This window comes from Telmatherina bonti (assembly GCF_933228915.1).
Source record: "Telmatherina bonti genome assembly, chromosome: 18".
NCBI lineage: Eukaryota > Metazoa > Chordata > Actinopteri > Atheriniformes > Telmatherinidae > Telmatherina > Telmatherina bonti.
The window spans coordinates 12,770,382-12,791,301 of NC_136616.1; the positions used below are offsets into that span (position 1 = coordinate 12,770,382).

The 20,920-nt window shown below is 38.5% G+C and overlaps 1 protein-coding gene across 1 annotated transcript in view; it reads left to right on the plus strand.

Moving 5' to 3' along the window:
• Nucleotides 1-20,920, plus strand: part of shroom4 (shroom family member 4) — a 94,891-nt gene that overhangs the window by 29,281 nt on the left and 44,690 nt on the right. The window contains exon 2 of the mRNA XM_079258046.1: nt 3,392-3,543. Within this exon, the coding sequence (XP_079114172.1) occupies nt 3,392-3,543 (152 nt within the window). The remainder of the gene's footprint in view (nt 1-3,391; nt 3,544-20,920) is intronic.

The following is a 20,920-nucleotide window of genomic DNA, read 5'->3' on the forward strand; positions in this document are numbered from 1 at the left end:
GTGGGAAAATTACATTATATTTCTGGCTTAATGGTACACAGATAGTTTAAGCTCATCCAAGCGGTGTGTGTGTGTGTGTGTTGAAATCTTTCACTTGCAACGTTTATTTCATTGGTGCTGAATTATTTGCACTGATGATTAATAAGAGATTATATTGTGGCTGCTGTGCTTTAGGAACTGTGTGTGTGTGTGTGTGTGTGTGAGAGAGACAGTTTTACTTTAGTTTGTTTTCTTAATGAAATCCTCATTTGAAACAAGTGAATGAAAACATTGTCGGCTTAGCTTGGCTGTCTTTCTTTGTGTGTCTTCTCCCGTTTCTTTCAAAAATATGCACAGACTTGGGTCTAAAACACACCAGTTATAACTTTACTTCCTGTTTTCCACCTTCCAGTTTTGGGATAATAGGAAGCCTGAATACGCATGAAGATGTTTCCTGTGTAAAACTGACTTTTCTTTTTACACTTTCAAACATGATTGTGATGCAGAATTAGGTCACAGATGCATCTGAAATAATTTAAAAATTGCTTCAGACACAGAAAAAAGAAACCATGCCAGTATTAAACCCACTCTTATGATAAAGCTGCCCGCTTCATACGTGCTTGACCAGTTCCATGTTGTAAAGTGGTATTACAGCAGGATCAAATTCCAAATTATTAACCTTTGAAGTCACAATCCACAACAGAATTGAGCCCATGAGAGCCACCAGTTCTGGTTAATATATGAAAGATCTTGATTTATGTTTTAGTTGGCTCACAGAGCAGCGTTTCCCTGCTGTGCGTCTGTAAAAGTCTAAAACTGTGAAATCAGACCTGTGTTTCCATGACACACAGTCCTTTGATTTAGCCGCAGAAGAAGCAGGAAAAAGAATGAATGAATGATGGAGGGAGGGGCACGTCCATGCTGTTTCCACGCTATGTGATCAGGAATTTGTTTCTTTAGAATCACTTTTATACATCCGTACTGAGCCTTTGTGGAGGCTTGAAAGTGGAATTAATACTGAAACCAGTCATTCCTATGTGGTTTCTACTCATATTAAATACTACTGTGTCATCAATTTATGATACCCGATATATATAGACCTGATCAGGAGTCCATCAGAGCCTTCATGGCTATAACAAATGTTTAAATTTTTAGCCTCCTAAGATACATAGCATCTGTTTAAAAGGACAATTTGCCTTTAAAGTTGCAACTCGGAGTTGAACAGACAGTTGGAGTCGCTCGCTGCTCAGAGTAACTCATCCTCTCAGTACAAGTTGAACAAATGCTTTAAAATAACACCAACTATCAGCACTTGTTGGTCTTATCATGTCATTGTTTCTGATTTATGTGTGAGAGTTCCGAGTTATGCTGCACGGTGGAATAGTGGTTAGCACTGTAGCCTTACATCAAGAAGACACTGGTTCAAGCCTTAGCTGTGGGGAATCACTTCCTGCTGATGGCGTAGTGTTGCATTGTGGGTAAATAAATAGCGATGGCATTAAAGGTCCTCTACCCCGTCTGGTGTTCATTCTGCGTCCATTGCTGCAGTGAATTTCTGCAGTATACTTCCATAAGACAAAATAAACTCAAAACAGCGATAGTTTCGGCTCCATGTTTAGAAAGTTTGGAAAGGGTCGACTCGTTTGACCAAAGTGCAGCGTGAACATGATCTTGGTCCACATGGATACATCCCCCTACAACCGAGCCGAGTCCCTAATTGGACCGAGTCTAACAGACTATCCTGATGTGAATGCTCCCTAAAACTGGATGTTGCCTCTAGCTCTGTATTTCAGATATTCATTTTGCTTGTTGTATAGAAGAATAGAATAGAAGTACTTTATTAATCCCAACTTGGGAAATTTAGTAGCATTAGCATTTAGCATTAACACAACTTTAGCATTTAGCATTAGCATTTTGCTAAATTAGCATTTAGTAGCAAATTTTGTAGCACAACATTTTGAAGAAACATCTGTAAAAATTCTGTAATTTATAAGTTAAGTTTGGTTGATATTGATTGATGAATATTTTTTTATTTTCGACCAAAAAAAAACCACATAATTTTATCAACAGGTTAAACAATTTTTTTATTCTGAAAATGAACAGAATGAAGCAATGGACAAAGAAGGACAAAGAGTTTTAAAATTGTTTTGTTATAAAATTAAGTTGAAAACTGATTTGTAATAGTTATTTTTGGGCTGTGACGATATGCTTTTGTCCCGGTTCGATTCCAATTTTTGGTGCCGATTCTATTTAAATTGTGATCCTCACAATTCTTCCATATTGCTGAATTTTGGAGATTAAAAACAAACAAAAAAATGTATTCAACTTTTTTTTTGCTCGTCATTTTTCTTGATTTCAATCAGGAAAAACCAACACAGTAGCCAGACCGTCGTTCTGCTACTATAATATCTAAGAAAACATGTAAAAAGATCAATAAAATAATACAAAGACCAGAATTTTATAATGGATTATTTTTATTTTTTTGAAAAAAAAAAAAAGATTTTTTAACAAAAAAAAAAAAAAATCAATTTTAAAATGGTGAAGCAAAAGATCCAGATTTTTTATTTTTCGATTCGATTTTCCCACCCCTAGTTTTTATATTATTTCTCCAGTGTACTGGTTTACCTGATGGGAATAGTGGGGGTTAGGACAGCACTCTGAGACATTGTTTCATGTACATGGGCGTATATGGGTGTGTATGAGCCTATACTAATATCTTTATGTATACGTGACAATGGTATTTGATAGCAAAGGATGGTTGAGCATCACGTTTTTAATGTCTGAGTTGTATTTTATGGATGATAAAGTGCTCTATAAATAAACTTTGATTTGATTTATAAATAGTTCCATTCATTCTAGTTGTTCTGAGAGACTAACGGCACGCTAACATGCTCACAGCGATGATATCAGTAAGCCAGTATTGTTCTTCTCTGCGGGCCATTTGACAAGCCGTCTGCATACCCCAGTCCATCTGTCTGTTCCTGTGTTTCTTTATTTGTTTCGTCCCGTCTTGCACCAGACTCCCACCAACTTTCACTCTGCAGCCTAAAAAACTCAGCGAAGCATCCCAGCAATGCATTAACAGAACAGGCCTAACCACTGTGTGACCCGCAGCCGCCACACAAACAGGCTGTTCCTGAGGAATTTGATGGGTTTCTTGGGATGTTTGGTTCGGGCTGTTTTGGAGATGCTCTTTAGGGCAGCGTTGCCTTGGAGAATGAGACAATTTAACAAAAATGCTCTCAAAAATGGGTTTAAAAGGAGTTGTCGCCTTGGCAGCACAGAGGTATCTTTCACTGTCTTTTATTTTTTAGGATGCATTTTCTCTTTTTTTTACTTCTTTGAATGCCCCTCTGTTGGCTTTTTCCAGCTTCTCGCTTTCATCTCAACAAGTTCTCGTCTTTGTCTTCAGATCGAGGATGGAGGGAAAGCTGCCCACTGCAAGAAGCTGAAAGTCGGTGATGAACTCATCAACATAAATGGATCTGCGCTCTACGGCAGCAGACAGGAAGCCCTCATCCTCATCAAGGGATCCTACAGGATACTGAAGCTCACAGTGAGGAGGTAAACACACACAATAGCAGTGAAACCAGCATGGATGAGCGTTATCCTCCTGAAGAATTGATCAAATGACTATTTGTCCCAGAAACAGATGCATTGTTGTCACCGGAAGTTTTGTTGTTCTTGTTCCTGACACTTGATGCGTACTGTGGTGGGATGGGAAGGAAGGTGAAGCTGGGGACTGTCCGTTTCCTGCTCTGTTAAAAATATGTTTGCCAAACATGCAAAACATACTTAAAATGTGTTTTTGGGAGATTCAGGAATTGCGTTCCTTCGACAGGAAGTTGACTCTTTTGGGAAGTCTGAATGAAAGCTGACAAACTCAGCCGAGCAGGAAGGAGTGGGTTTCTGCTTCAACCAGCATTTACAGTTTCTTTTACGCAGGTCTAAGTGATCATTGGGAGATTCAGTGTGTTTATAATTCAGACTGAGAGGAATTACCATAGACCGTATATGAAAGATGGACGGAGACTCCGGGCTGCAAAACAGAGCGGATCCCCATAGACTCCCATGTTAAAAAGACCAACTTCACGGCAGAAATAAACATGTTTACAGCCTGGTTCAAAAATCCATTTTAGGTTCAATAGGTCAGGTTTAACTTCATGACAACTGTGGGGGGAATGAATTTTTTCCAACTCGTCTGTTTAAAAGTAATTTAATCTTGAAATTCGGCATGTTTAGGGGTGTGACATTTTGATTGACAGGTACCCGATCTCCCGCTTCAAGTAAGAAGAATGCAGAACAACCGCGGTTTTTAGCCGGTTAACAACGTGACTTAATGTTAGCCCGCTTACCTCCTTTAGCTGGTTAGCTCCTGTTATCTCCGGGTTAGCTCGGTTAGCTTTTAGTTACAAGCAGCTTGGAGTTCGCACGGTGTCAATCATCCACCATGACGGTCACGGCTGCCCTCTCAGCTCCACTTCTGTGCCCATATTTGTATTGTCCGGGTGAGACAACGTGGATGCCTCTGCCACGATGGTGATGGTAGGAACCGTCCACCGAGCTTCAGTTCAGCTCTTCAGAAACTTATGGGTGACGTCACATTAAAAAAAATAGATTTTTTTCAAATAAATAAAAACACCTATTATAAATTTTTTGGTCATTTTTTATTGTTTTTATTCAGCATGTCTACTAGGGGTTGAAAAATGGGGATTTTTTGCTTCACAGTTTAAAAATCGATATTTTTCTGAAAAGAAAATGTTTTTTTCTTACAAATAGATACCGATAATTGATTATAAATTTTTTTTTTGTTACTTTTATTGTTTTCATTGATCTTTTTACTTGTCTTTTTGGGCATTATAGCAGCAGAATGATGGTCTGGCAACTGTGTTGTTTTTTCCTAATTGAAATCAAGAAAAATGACAAGCAAAATGAAGTTCTGTACAGTTTTTTTTTGTTTTTAATCTACAAAAATCAGCAATATTGAAGAATAATGAGAATCGCAATTTAAATCGGCACCAAAATAATCAGAGTCAAATCGGGACGAAAGCATATTGTCACAGCCCTAATATAAATAAAGCCCATCTTGTCAAAGTGTCTCAAAGAGAAATCAGATAAACACAAGAAAATGAGTGTTAGGATCTTTTTCACTACTGAGTGACACCTGTGCCAGTTTGGATGAACACAGCGCTGCTTTTTACACCAGTCAGGTGAAACTTCTGGCACACCCGATAATCTCTCAAGGCACAGTAGTGTATGTTGGGTTGGAAAACACTGGTTTAAGCCTTCATTCACGTTGGCCAGCTCAGCTTGCTCCTTTCGCAGCTTTAGTTTTAATAATGCCTCAAAGGCATGAAGAGAGAAGTCATGTTTGTTCACAGGCTTTCACAGTGCAGCTCAGCATTGTCTCTGTGTGTCCACCGTTCAAGGAAAAGTCACGTTAACCTTCACGTCTTTGTCGTCTTCTTGTCTCGAGGTCATTGACATCATCGGGTCAGAATGCATAGCACGTGTATCGTAAGGGACCAAACATTGAAGATTTTTCAAATGATAAGTTTTTATGAGTCACAAACATTAGTTTGAATGATGTAGGGCAGTAATAACATGCTGACAGTCGGATTTTCCTTTAGAGAGGATCATAGAGGCTGACAACATGGTGGGACTGCCAGCAGACAGAGTCCTGTGTGCAGTCAGGCATGAAGTTTGTTTTGTGGTCTGTTTTGGGGCATGTTTTTGTTTTATGAAGTTTCTAAAATAAAGAATACTTCTCTTCAGCTGCATCCAGCAGTGACAGAGTGAATTTTTAACTAACTGCTTAGTCCAATGAAGTGTCGCGAGGCAGTTGGAGCTTATCGCGACGCTAACCAGGAGGGAAACATGGTGGACCCTGGACAGGTTGCCAGTCCAACGCAGACTTTTCATTTCTTTTAAAGTATTTTTCGGCCTCTTTTTTGTCTGTTTTGTGCTGTTGTGCAGGAAGCTTTTTGTATTTTAGTTCAGTATTTTATTTATTTTGCCTGAAACTGATTAAAACAATGTGGCTGCACATAGCTGTTAAATATATACGATCAGTTTCAACAGAACTAATGTATTTCCACACTTTATGACTTTACAAATTACAAAGGGTCAAATCTGTTTTGTAATTTGTAAAATTTGAAGAAGCAATATTGAATAATTAACCTTTTAATGCATGACTTAATAAAAAATAACAATGAAACAAATTTTTAAAAACAGTATTTTGCCTCTACAGACGTATGCATTGATTCTTTTTTGTTTATTTGTGATATTTATTATTTATCATGATTTATTATTAATTTTAATGTATTCTATAAAATATTTATAAAAGAAATGGGATGGGACTCAGCACCTCCAAATTTGAGACCATGGTCCTCAGCCGGAATAGGGTGTATTGCCCTCTCCGGGTCGAGAGTGAGGTCCTGCCTCAAGTGGAGGAGTTTAAATATCTCAGGGTCTGGTTCACGAGTGAGGGAAGGATGGAGCGTGAGATCGACAGACGGATCGGTGCGGCGTCTGCAGTAATGCGGGCTCTGCGCCGGTCTGTCGTGGTGTCAATTTACCAGTCGATCTACGTTTCTACCCTCACCTGTGGTCATGAGCTGTGGGTCGTGACCGAAAGAACAAGATCTCGTATACAGGCGCCTGAAATGAGTTTCCTCTGAAGGGTGGCCGGGCTCTCCCTTAGAGATAGGGTGAGGAGCTCGGTCATCCGGGAGGGGCTCAGAGTAGAGCCGCTGCTCCTCCGCATGGAGAGGAACCAGTTGAGGTGGCTCAGGCATCTGGTCAGGATGCCTCCTGGACCTTCCTGGTGAGGTGTTCCAGGCACGTCCCTCTGGGAGGAGACCCCAGGGAATACCCAGGACACGCTGGAGGGATTATATCTCTCAGCTGGCCTGGGAACGCCTCGAGATCCCCCCCGCAGAGTTGGCAAATGTGGCTGGGGAGAGGGAAGTCTGGGCTTCCCTCCTTAGGCTGCTGCTTCCACAACCCGACCCCGGATAAGCAGCAGAAGATGAATGTATGGATGGATTTATAAAATAATATCTGATCATAATTATATTATGTAAATCTTGTATAAAATATAGCTGAATAATTTCCTTTTCCTATTTATTGCAAAGGCAAACTTGCGTAATTACATTTTGTTCAATTATATCACATATTTATTTATTCTCCAGTGAGTGGAAACGTATTGGATGATTCACTGACATCCATTGAAGTGGTTTATTTACAAAAATACCATCCTCATTCATAAAAATGCAAGAAAAAAAGCTTGTAAGTAGGTGTCCACTGCAGGGCCACTATGCATGAAAGGGTTAATATATGTTACCACTGCCATCTTTATTTGAGCAGAAACGTGTTGAGGGAAGGCTGAAGGTAATCTGCTTTAAAAACACTTTTTTTTTTGTCTTTTAAAGAAGATTTCTTTTAACAATTAGCTTTTTATCTGGATTATCTTGTTTCCATAGTGACTTGAATCTTAAACTGTAAATGAAATGTTATTGCGCAGCTGCTGCAGGACATTAGCCGCTATAGGAGACGAAGCAGCGTTTCTTCTCTGCACATTTCATCCCGTCATTAGTAGTTTGGCTCTGGAAGCAGAACTAACAGCAGGAACATTTCCCCTCTGAAATAAAGTCCAGTTGGCATCTTAACATTTAATTAGAGGATGTGGGTTAAAAATGCCATCCGTTAACTGGATTTTAGGTCAGGCTTGACAACATTTCCACATTTAAACACTAAAGTTTATATTGTAATGAGCTAGGCTGTTGGAAACATTTATTCATCTTTGTTTAAAGGCCTAAAAGAAGAAATGAATTCTGTTAAATCAGTATGAAGATGAACTGATATTCATTAGTTTGTACTTTGCAGTGTAAATTTTAAGCAGCTGCTTAGATTCAACCAAATGCAGCTAAATTGCTGACAATAACTAAAAAATATCCTGTAAAATACCAAGAAGTGGAAAAGGTAGGACGAAGCCCTTACAGACTAAAGTGAAGACATATAAACCCACAAATATACATATTATTTGTTATGATTATGGTTTGTAAAGTTATCAATAATAGTTTCTTATATTAACAAGCAAATTAAAGTGTGCACTTTGAAGTTTTGGCATATTTTTAAACAGCACTAAAATGGGACTGACGTATGACGCTGGTGTCGATATATCTGACCAGTTGGGGCATCACATGTCTCTGGATCAGGAAACCTTTACTTTAAAGTGTGCAAGAGTTTTCCAATGTGCCAGTGAGATGTGAAGGCTGTTGTGCCTCATGCTGTTGCCCCTCAGTGGATGCTGGTTGAAATGCAGCGCATACCCACGGCAGGAACTAAAGCCTTTACTTAGCATGCAGAAGCACTGTTACCCTTTTCTCTGTGTTTTGCTTTTCTTTCCTTGTCATCCTGACACTGATACTTTCCCTAATCCCAGTTTGATTAAAGCATACAACCAGTGTGGAAGATTTTACTGGTGTTGCTACTATTACTTTGTCTTCCTGGACAGCTTCAGACAGCTGTTTGGCAGCAGCGCGTCTCCTTCTGGCCCTGAAACCAGGTCAGGTCCAGCTCTCGGACCTTTTCAGGGGGTTTCCTGCTGCAGGCGGACCCCTGCCTAATGCAGCCAACCACGTATGCTGGACGTTCACATTCAGAGGGATTCAGACAGACAAATGGTTTTAGGAATGTGACTGCCTATGATGAGAATCTCACTCAGTTAATCTGCTGTGTGTGTCAGTGTCTGGTATGTGCTGCATGTCTGACTCAAAGGGGCTTTCCCAGAGTTTGCTTGTGACTTTATTGGTGTGAACTAACATGATCTACACACGTGTAAGGGTAATGGGTCAGAAATTATTACTTTGTGTTCAAGAGGTCAGAGATTAAAACTTGTAGTAAAGTTAATGGCTAGATAGATAGGTAGGTAGGTTGGTAGGTAGCTGGATAGATAGATAGGTAGGTAGGTAGGTAGGTAGCTGGATAGATAGATAGGTAGGTAGGTAGGTAGGTAGGTAGATAGAAAGGTTGGTTGGTCAAGAGGTATGTAGGTAGGTAAGTAGGTAGGAAGGTCGGTTGGTCAATATGTAGATAGGTAGGTAGGTAGCTAGATAGATAGGTAGGTAGGTAGCTAGATAGATAGGTAGGTAGGTAGATAGATAGATAGATAGATAGATAGATAGATAGATAGGAAGGTTGGTTGATAGGTAGGTAGGTAGGTAGGTAGGTAGGAAGGTCGGTTGGTCAATAGGTAGATAGATAGATAGATAGATAGATAGGTAGGTAGGTAGGTAGGTAGGTAGGTAGGTAGGTAGGTAGGAAGGTTGGTCGGTCGATAGGTGGGTACTTTATTCATCGGGGGAAATTCAGGGTGATCCAACACTTCCTTTAAAAAAAACAGATCAATAGATAGATAGTATTATATAGTAATATAATACTGACATTTTCAAGCTTAACCCTTCAATAGTATTCCATAAGAAACCTGCCAGAAAAAGCTACGAAACGCTGACATTTACTGTTAGAACCACCTTTAATCTGGTTGAACTTTGTCTTTATTAATGCTTTATGGGAATATTTCCCATTCTGTGTCCACATAAACTTTTTACTTGTTTTCCTGGCAGAAGTCTTAGTTCTGCCATTTGCACATAAGCAATGCACACTCTGCTAGTCAAGTCACTGATATTAATAGCCAGTCTCTGCCTCGCAATGAGGTGGGACCAGGTGGCACTTTAAACCTGACTCACATCCAGTCACGTCACATCGCACACTGGTCTGATTTAATGTCATGACTGTTGGAGCAGCAAAACCTCTGGAAGGTGGAAGACTCCTCTATTAGACAGCATACACAGCTTGTTTTAGGGATGATGAAATGCTCACATTTTCAAACTTGGCTCTTTTTGGATGGTTTTAAGAGTGGAAAAGGCCTCTTAGTCAAAAGCCAGAACTCATTACCACCTATTTTATGGATGGAGCTCTGTGTTTCTTATTAATTCTTTATTAGTGTATAAAAGCATATGATTAAGGCATAGCTGTAGAGATATGTTGAAGCAGGTGGCTCAACCAAAACTGTTTACACTCAGTATAAACATACATGGCACCACTTTACCTTTTATTTTGTTAGTTAATTGTACAAGGGATTGATTATAATTGTCCAATATTTCTGTAATCATTTAGGTGTAAAGGAAATGTTCCTTATCTCGATGCAGCAGTCTTATTTTAACCACCTGATGATACTAACACAGAACAATGCTTCATTTTTGCAAGTTAAAAAAGTGGATAGTCAACCTGGATGCTATTAACTCCATCATGTTGATTTGTCTCACCTGCTAGAACATTGCAGTAGAAAATATTTTGTTTGTAAACTGCATAATTGCAAGGACATGCAGAATTTGCAACAATTGGCTAAATTTGCTTGATTAGCTGGAATTATAATATCATGAATTCTTTGAGGGATTGAATAGTAGACCTTGTCTAAAAGGTGACAGCCAGATAGTTTTTCACCTTCGAATAATTTAGTTAAAGATGATTTTACAGTCTAATAAAAAAAAATATATATATCGCCAATATCACATTTGCAATAAGTTTAGTTTTACAACTGACAATTTGCCAAAAAAAGAAAAAGAAAATCTTATGATTTAGTTTGCGCCACATTTTATTTAACACTGCCCCTGGAGTCAAAGAAGAGCTATGGCGGATAGATATTTACCATCCACGTGAACAACACAGCAGATCCAGATCCACGATGGAGACTTTGTCATGTCGGTAAGAAACCAGTTAAGTGTTGAAGGTTTTCAGCTTGTGTCTTATGTTTTAGCAGCATTAAGACTTTTTTTGATTAGGATTTGGGTATTGATTATGATCCACCAAGTTTGTTTTACTATTTCAAGAGAAGAAGATACTGAGCAACAACAAGCAGATGCAGAAGTCTTTTCCTGTTTTCAATTGGTTTAATTGATAATATCCCAGCTAGCTATAGCTTTCAACCATGTCTTCAGCACAGTCTCAGTTGTCAGACTATGAAGCTAAAATGATGTAACCTGAATGTATCAATAGCACCAGACAGAGCAAAAACCAATAACATTTTTAAAAAAAAGTTTTTTATAGAAATACACACATATCAACAGTGACTAAGCTTTTTTTCATCTGCATATCGTTCTCTCTTGGTCTGGCTTTCTGTGGAAAAATATTATTTGCTATTTGGTCATTTATGCTACTATTCACCATTCTGAAAACACCAACTCGGTGGATTTAGCATATACAGTCTGAATAAACACTTGCCGCGTTTCGACAAACAACAATCGCAATTTACAGGTGTTTCCTTTGAACAGTTTTGCGCTTAAGCCTCAATTGCGGCTTATGTAAGGTAGCACATAGCATTATGTGGGGTTTTCTATTTGCCGTAGAGAATTTGCTAAAGCTTTGTGAAGCTTTTCTCCCTATTTTTCTTTTCTAAAACCCTGAAATTCACAGTTGTTTGTTCCACATTGCGTCAACTTTACCAGAAAGGAACTGGTCACCACTCCCCACAACCCAATGGACACATAAATGTGAAAAAAGTGTTTCCATTACACTTTTGCGATTTGTTTCTATATCAAAATCTGAAAAACTCCCTTATGAGAGCGTGAAAAGTTTATTTGTAACTTTTTTCAAAATGTATGTGTTTCCAGTTTATGTGCAATTCTAGGTGTAATGGAAACACGATCTCCTGTTTTGTAAACCTCCAGTGCAGGATATAAATGACTGGTATTTACATGATCTAAGGATTTTTTCCAGTCGATCACAATTTACCACAAAGAGTTGCACATTACCGTTCCCGAGACAGTGTTGACAAAAAAAGCATTAGTACTTGGAGCGTTAGAGATATAGTCGTGTTTTAAGGGTTAATTTAAGATAATATGATACATTTCTGTAATGGAAGAATGTGTGGAAACATGTAATGGAACCATGATGGCACCCTTACAGAATATTTCCAGTCTTACTTTTCTACATGCACACACATGTGCATGTATTTCAGTAATAATGAGGAATTTTCCTACATGCCCCCCTCTGTTAGGCTTAGGTGAAAAAAAGCTAAGTAGAGAGCAGTAAAATAGTTTTTCATGTCATTTGTGGGTTTGTCTTGGAAATATCAGGAAATTACTCACTGGGGCTCCCCTGTACATTTATTTTACCATTCACCAATGAATAAATAGCCTTTTCAGCTGATGAGCCAAGCAAGGAAAAGGTGGATTTAATTATATTATGTAAATGCAGCAGGTGGAAACGTAAAGTGGGTAAGGAGAGATGTTTTAAAAATAACAAATTGTCTAACATTTCTGTTAAACTCTGGTGAGCTTCACATGGTTTGGTTTGTGAAAATGATATACTGCATCTGAACAATCTCCAGAACAATGCTGTAATTCCTTCTCTAAATTACACAAAACTCTGCTTTCTCTTCTTTTTGAGTTTTCCCTTCATTCTTTGCACTATTGTTCTTTCTTTAAATAAAACATATTCAGTTTGCTGGTTTGTTCTGTACTGCTGAAAGGAAAACGGGCCAAAAGAAGGCCTGCAGGCTAAATCTGGTTAACCGCAGGAATTTACTGGCCTGCCCAGCAGTTCAGGGCAGGGTGAGACAGCAGTGTGTTTAGGTCCATATTACCTTTTTTTTTTTTTTTTTTTTAAATTTAGGAGTGATGCTTTATAAGCTTTTTAACAAACCTACTGGGGGCCAAACTGCTAGTAACCAGCATTGTTTTTTTCCCTCGTAGTTGAGGCTGTGACTATCTTAAAGAATGCAGTAAAATCTGACAGAAAAACTGCTCAAACAAACTAAATGCGATTTAAGATGAAGCTTCATCATCAGCAAACAAGAAGGACTGGTACCAATTTATCATTTATTGATGACTTTAGTTTTTACTCTTTAACAACATAAAACTGAACAGCAACAAAAACAATCAAAAGCAAAGAGAAGGAAAAGGCAGAGTACCTAATTCAAAATAAAGATGCAAAGCCTTATTGGTTCAGTGTAAAATATCAAAACAAGTACAGCATGTTTGGCAATCTTTCCATAAAACTACCACATTACTACAAAGTATCCCTTCATTGTCCCTTTCAAAAGGTATCTTTAAATTTAATCACAAAACTCTTATAATAATTATAATAATTGTCTAAGTCTAATTGGCAATGGATTTAGTTTTATTATCTGTAGGCTTAGTGTTACCAATGTATGCAACGGCAGAAATCATAATCCACTCTGATAACCTATGTAATACTTTCATCGATCTTCTTCGAAGAATCCTGAATTTTTTTTTTTTTTTAACTTTACAATAGTTTCAATAGTCTGGTGTTCCCTTCAGACCCAGCCTGAATAAACTACCTGGATACCAACAGAATCAATGACAAATTCTGAAATGGATTAATCTAATTGTAACCCGAATGATTTTCCCTCAGTTGCTTTCTTAATTTGTTTGTTGTCAGTGGAAGGACTTTATTACCATGATTTAGTTGCACTAGAACAAATGTATTACATGTATACAGACATGCAGAAAGTCAGTTATATGTATTGTTTATCGCTAAACTATGCAATACAGTGGTTATGATTGTGGGTGGAAGAGTAATAAAAAGTATTAAACTATAACATTTATAAAGCTTTATACCTTGTTGGTTTATAATCTCCTCTGCTCATGTTGACTTTTACTCTTTACGTTTCAAATCACTTGACTCACTCGGACATCGACGAGTGTGACCCCGTAAGCTCCGGGCATATTTTCAGGAAAAAACACATCAGAAAAGAATTGCTTTACAATAATGGAGTTATTAATGAGATTCTTTGTAGGTGTGTAGGCCCTGCAAGATACTCAGAAAAGGTTTTGACACCTGCTGTAACTCTGTAACTAAACTGCTGTTATGAAATATGTATATTGTGTTAGAAATATTTTACAGTCATTTCCCTTCTGTACTGTTAAACCACTTATATACCTGTTGTATTGAATCTTATGCATACCTCCTCAAATGAACTTTCTATCCTCAACACATTTTCATCAATGTGTCATCACCGCTGAGTATTTTTGTCTTTGGACATATTCTCGGGGGTGTTTTTCAAGCGGTGGAGGATTTTCCAATGTATTTCTGGAAGGGACAGAATGTCAGCAGTGTTTTGTTGGCTCGACCTGGAAATGTTTCTTCAATAGTACTTCCTGTTTTCACAGACCCTTTGTTAGATCTGTCCTAAACTTGTGGATGTGTGTGTTCTTGTTTTTGTTGCCTCATTAGGACCTTTTTTGGTTTATTTACTGACTTTGTCTGGACCGGTATTCTGTACCGAGACCAAAGCTTTTTCCTGTTGAGGCAACAAAATCACTTTTGGAGACCTGGATGAGTTCAGGTTAAGGTGTGAATCGATGTTAGGGTTGGTGTTTAGTCTGTCCACAAAGAGTGGAATTTAGTAGATAACTATAGAAGGTTGTGTGTGTATTTATTTGTAAGCTTTTCTCAGTGGGCAGCTGTAGGCGTATGGACATTCTTCAGCTTGTGGATCATTTCCTGTTCTTCCCAGAGTTTTCTCTCTGACTTCCTGTCCAGAATGGGCTTAATGTGTTGGGGAGATTTTTTTTGTGCGAAGAAAGACAAGAAAAGACTAAACTGTTTTTTTTTTACAGCTGAGAATGGAATAGGAAGCTGTTCTTTACATGCATTTGTACTTGATGGTAGTATAATAAATCTTAGGTATTTGTTTTTTTTTTATGTTGTTTATTTACTGTTTCATTCATTCATTATCCTAACCGCTTAGTCCGATGAAGGTTCGCGGGGGAGCTGGAGCCTATCCCAGCAGTCTTTTGGGCAAAATACAGGGTATACGCTGGACAGCTTGCCAGTCATTTAGTGTTTTTTTTTTTTTATCTTTAAATAGTAAAACTTCATTAAACAAAACAGGAGCTTGCATTCCTACCTGTTCTCAGTCATTTATGCCTCTGATGGCAGCAACTCATTACTTAAACAAACAGAGAAAGAAAAGCAGTGGGAGATTACAGGGGAACAATGCAGGAAATGTCCCAATGACTCAGTTAGATGCAGGCCAGAGTGAACGTGGCAACACAGTTTGCTCACAGTGGCAGCAGGAGCACACACAAGGAAATAAAAATGATAATTACAAGAGAGCTGATATCATGTCTGATGTTAGGACAATATAAACAGGACTTTATGACAAAGCTCTTTCATCTCAGCTCCCTCTTTCATCTCTGCTCTACATTAGCTAAACTTTGGTTTGTGCTCAAGGCTCAAAGGGGATGAAGAAGAGGAGATGAAAGAAAAGAAACAGGGAAAGTGGTTGAAACACGAAAGAGTTTGGATTTTGTGAAATTCTTTAAGGTACTTAGGTGAAATTAAATGTTGACATGCACTGACATGACATTTGACTCAGAAATAAACACAAGCCCTTTACAGTAGTCGATTCATCTTTAAGTCAAGTTGACTGAGCAAAAATCTTTTTTATTTTTTCAAAAGCTTCTTAAAAACTTGAGACAAGGAGCACGCAATGTTTGTGTGTCACAAGATTTTAGTCTATAACTAGCTGGGTTGAATATTTCATAAAAAATTGGCACGACTCTTGTTACGGCTGCCTGTTTCTTGCTCTTCAGCCTTCTGAACCTTCAGCTGGGATTCCTGCTCAAACACAGCTCTGATTGCTGTCTCCTGGCTGGGATTGGTCCTTCCTGTCACCTGCGCATCTCCACCCTGCTCACTGGATAATTGGAGCTCTGAGCTCAGCTGATTCCACTAATCGCCAGGACTTAAAAGACACCAGGAGTCCTTCATTCAACAGCAACCACTGGCTCAGTAGTGGTCTGCCCTCAGCTTGTGTTGTGACTCTGAACTTTTGTATTTCTGGAGGACTTTGACTGAGCTGCATTGTTTTCTGTTGTGTTGTTCATTTTCATGGTTCTTAAATCTTGTTTGTGGCTATAAAATCCAGTCCTGTTACATCTGTTAGTTTTTTGTTTGAATAGTTAAACCAGTGCTGTTCTTGTTTGGAGAACTGCTTTACGGGCTTGTTTTGCTCCTGGTTTGGCTATTTTGAGGCCAATTCTGGCCTGTTCTTGCCTCGTCTTCCCCCATTGGACAATAAATCTGCATTGGTCCATATGTACACCTGGCCACGGGTCTTTCTTTTGTGCGGCTCAGTTGCCCTAGCAGAGTCTGGGTCGTAACAATTCTGAAGAGAACCTGTCTTGGATTGGATGATAATTCAATAACAACATATTGATGGTCAATATCGTGTGGTGCGATGTGATCAAAGAGGGCTGATAGACAGTTTAAAAAAAACCCCACAGTTTTCCTTTCTTTTTTATTAATCCCTATTATGTTGCCTAATGCTAGTGGCATTACTTCCCCCTTAATGTGGACCACTGATTCAAATTACTGAGTCAGTATGCAGAACCTCATAGGTTGTTGGATTAATTTAATTAGAGTCTGGTGTGGCGAAGCAGGAATATATTAAAAAAAAACAAAAAAAAAACCCTGCAGGACAGAAGCCGACTTTGAACACCCCTGGTTTAAATAATCACAACAGACGACCCTTTGGCCAAAAGCTGCACCCTCAGAGATGCACCTATTGCCAGCTTTATCTATCTCGCTGGTGACATAGAGCCAGGTAGGTTTTGGAAACATTCCTCAGACAATTTGCTTATTATTGACATGAATCACGACATCGTCACTCAGTTGTTACAGATTTTTTCGGCTGTGCATCCATTATGAGAATCTCATGTTCCACCTTATCCCAAAGGTGCTCTGTTGGATTGAAATCTGGTGACTGTGGAGGCCATTGGAGTACAGGTTCTTTTGCACATACCTGTCCAGAGAAGCAAAGCACAAAACTTTGTGCAAGACTCTAAACTTTTGGATGTAAGTTTTGATCTTAATGGCGTTCTTAATGCCTCTATCTAGTTGGATGATGACCAGTCAAACTGTCCAATAAAGAAAAAAGCAGGCAACTTCTTGTTCTTCCTATTTAACAAAATGCTAACAAACACTATAAGGGTCAGTATTAGTGGTTCTCCTGTCATACCATCTGAGAAGATACTAGCTTCTCTGAGAACCACCATTGTGACTGATATTAAAATATATTGTAGAAGAGCTACCCTTGTCTATCAGACTTCACACAGAGGTAGGTTATTTCCAAATGAAAATATGTTTTTAGACACAGCGGCTGTCATTGTAAAACGGGTTTGTATTGCAATCGGCAATATTTAGAAATCGCAATTTAAATAGAATCGACACCCATAAAATCGTTAAAATTCAAATCGAGAGAAAAACATATCGTCCAAGCCCAAGGAGATCAGCAGTTTGTGAAACCCTCAGACTAGCTCGATTGGTACCAACAACCATCCCATATTCAGTCATTTAATCCGTTTTACTCATTCTGATGCACAGTTTGAACTTAAAGTCATCTTGACCAGTCTCCATGACGTGGCGTTTATTTGCTGCTGCGTGATTGGTTGTTATGTGTTTTGTGTCAGCAGGCAAATCAAGACAGGTGTACCTAAGAAAGTGACCGGTGAGTGTATACCGATGTAAAGATGTTGCTTCATGGTGACTGCACTGCCCATAAAAGGCAGACATTTCTATCCCCCCTTTTTTCTAATTAGGAGACTTTTTAAATACTTCACACAGAAACATTTCTTTGTGTACTTGGTTGCACCTTCTGCAGATAAACAAATTAATTATTCAGTTTTTAGTCTCATTGTTATGTGCGTACATCCATGCATGCAATACACCTCTTGCTTTACATTATTGCCGCCATCTTTTGGTCTAACTCTGCTCCACTAGGGTTAATCTCTTATTTTGTGTGCTGATAAATTGTAGTGTCAATAAAAATGTCCAAAAACGGTAATATTTTCCAATTATCTTGCTTTATCACGACTGATACAATAAGCAAGGCAAATTTATTTGTATGACACATTTAATGTACCTCAAAATTCAAAGTGCTTTCCACAAAACTTAAAAGCATGACAGATGTTGCAATGTGGGTGTGCCATGTTAGGTACCTCACAATTCAATTCAATTATGACTCAGGGTACTTTGATTTTATTATTACATAGATTCTTTTCAGCGCATCTATTTTCCCCATTGAAGTATTTTTTTCTCACTCCGTGGCTACTCCATTCTGAATCCATTAATTCAAGTAACCAAACAAACTTCTGTCAACTATGTTTTATCTATATCAAGCCATAAATAAATCCAACACATCTCTTTAAACCAGCGGCGTTCTGAATGAGCCGCAGATGTTTAATGTTTCTGACTTTGTAAAAACTGTCTGACAGCTTTGATGTGGCCGTTGAAAGTCAGATTTGTCTGTCAGCGCTCCAATACTACAAACTTTGTCTTTGATTTTAAGACCCCAAGTCTTTTTAAACCATGATCCTCCTCTCTTTGTTACAGAATAATCTTAGTTTTGTGTTCATTTTATTGGGGAAAAAAAAAAGCTCTCATGCAAGTGTTTATTTGCTCCAGACACACAGTAAGTCTATTGGACTGCAGTTTTCTGGTGACAAACACACATAAAGTTGTGTTTAATCTGCAAAACTCTGGTAATCTTATTAATGTCCTGTGATATTTGACCCAAAGGGGGATATACGAGTTGAACAGAAAGGTCCAAGAACTGAACCCTGGGGGACTCCATTAGTCAAAGCTACTCAATCAGAGTAATGGCTGCCAATCATCACAAAATAACTACAGATTCTAAATAACACCTTAACCAATTATGGTCTGCTCCAGAAAGCCCAACCCACTTTTTCAGCCAGTATAACAGGATTCTATGATCTACTGTATCCAATGCAGTGATGAGATCCAGTAGTCAGGACTGATATTTGACCAGAATAGGTCTTTAACCTAAATTCAGTGAACACTTTTATGCTTTGAATCATTAAGCATGTTAAATACAACTTTCTTAATAATCTCACCATTTTCTCAATACCATACCTTCTTCTAAATTTCCCACAAAACTCTCCTGTTATTCTCCTAATGTGTCTCTTATTCCACAGTATTCCACAGTGTTTATATATGTTTGTCAAACACTTGTTTACATTTGTTCCTGGAAGAGATTGTATCCTCTGCAAACTGACTTGCTTCTTGTTTGTATTTTCTTGGTATTTTCTTGTTAGTACATTGTCTTAAGACTGTTGGAGAGGTTTTCTGGACCCTGAGACATACAGCACACACACACACGCCACACAAACATCCATCTAATTGTGTGGAATTCTACCACAGACAGATGGATGGGTAAAAAAGCTCACACACATACGCACACATCCCGTTGTTTGGACTGAGGTCTGCGGTGCCAAGAACTATGAAGCAAAATAGTCTCCCCCCCCCCATTACTCCTTCCTAAACTCAACAATAGACATTCTTTGCATTCTTCAAGACCTCTTCCTCACACACATGTACAGACACACACACCTTTCTGGATTTGATTAGAGGCATGACTGTAAGCAATTTGGACCATGATTTTGCCTTAGATGAAGTGTCAATACTGAAAACAGTGTGTTCTGGGGTTTTCTGTACTGCAACATGTTAAGTGAATGGATTGGATTGAAACTGAGATGAAGCGATGAGTTTTGGAAGATTTTAGTTCTTCTTGGCAGCAAACAAAGCAAGGCTATTCATCTGCCATGATTTTTAATCAGGTCTCTGCCCTAAATGTCAACAAAAAAGGAAAGAGACTTATTTACTGGACTTTAGGGGTACCGTGATGTAGCATAGCTAATGCCTATTGGGATTGGTCTACATTTAAACCATTTTCAGGGTAAAACATTGACAAAAGATTGGAATAAAATGCTTTGATCTGAGGCAATTTAGTTTTTTATGAGTTCTCCCAGTTCACCACATTGATACCTCAGATACTATTTAGCTCAATCCTGTTGCACTACATTGGGCTGTGTGAAATGAAGATATTTTTACAATGATATGAGCCACCCTCAGTATAATAATGTGGAAATTGTCATTATATGGTATTTGATTGACTTCACAAAACCTATTGAACATACACTAGTTTACTTAAAGGGGAAATTGAATGAACTTTATACCCAATCTGAAACAGTTCTTTGATATGTCACCTAAACTCTGGAGTTTATGTAGAGAAGCCTCTTCCGTCCGGCTGGCCACGGCTCCTACTGCTTCCTGTTGGGGTGAAGACGATCTGAAGACGGGTGCAAACCCCACACAGACATGGGCGGTGTGGAAGACCAGAAGAGGGAGGAAATTTAAGACGTCATAAAAATTGAGATTTTAAAAAAAGCTTTTTAGAAGCTTAAAGTCCGCTAAAAACGAATTATTCCTCAGGTTGTTTTTTTATAGGAGATTTTTGTCTGTTTGTGACTTAAAACACCACACGAGAGGTGCACGAGAAACAAATTTAAAGTATCATAAAAGTGATTTTTGTATGCACTATCCCCTTTAAGCTGTCATATGATCTTTTCTGAATAGGGATAGCCTGAGTAGGGTAATTTGACTGTAGATCACAGTATCTGTAGCTTCATATTTTATAATACCTACTTGGTAGGAGAACAAATTGAGAAAAGGCTCATTTATGCTCCCTTACATACATAAATCTACACGTCCATTTCAAATTTGAACTGCATACATAGTTCTCCTATAGACTTGGTCACAAGGATGTATTGTGTGGCAACATATCCACTAGCGGGCAGTGCAGAGTTCAGGCTTCCCTTCAGATTTTACATAATAATGTTCGCTATTACCATAATCAGTCAATAGCAAACATATCAGCAGTAAAGAAGATGATAGTACAAATTCTCAGAATCATACATGATGAGAGACAGCGTAGTAGATGGCAATTGTCTGTGCATCGATTAAATTGCACCTTCTTTTTTTGTTCTATGTTTGCTGCTACACATGAGCTATACTGCGCAACACTGCCCCCTTGTTACCAGAAACAGGGCTC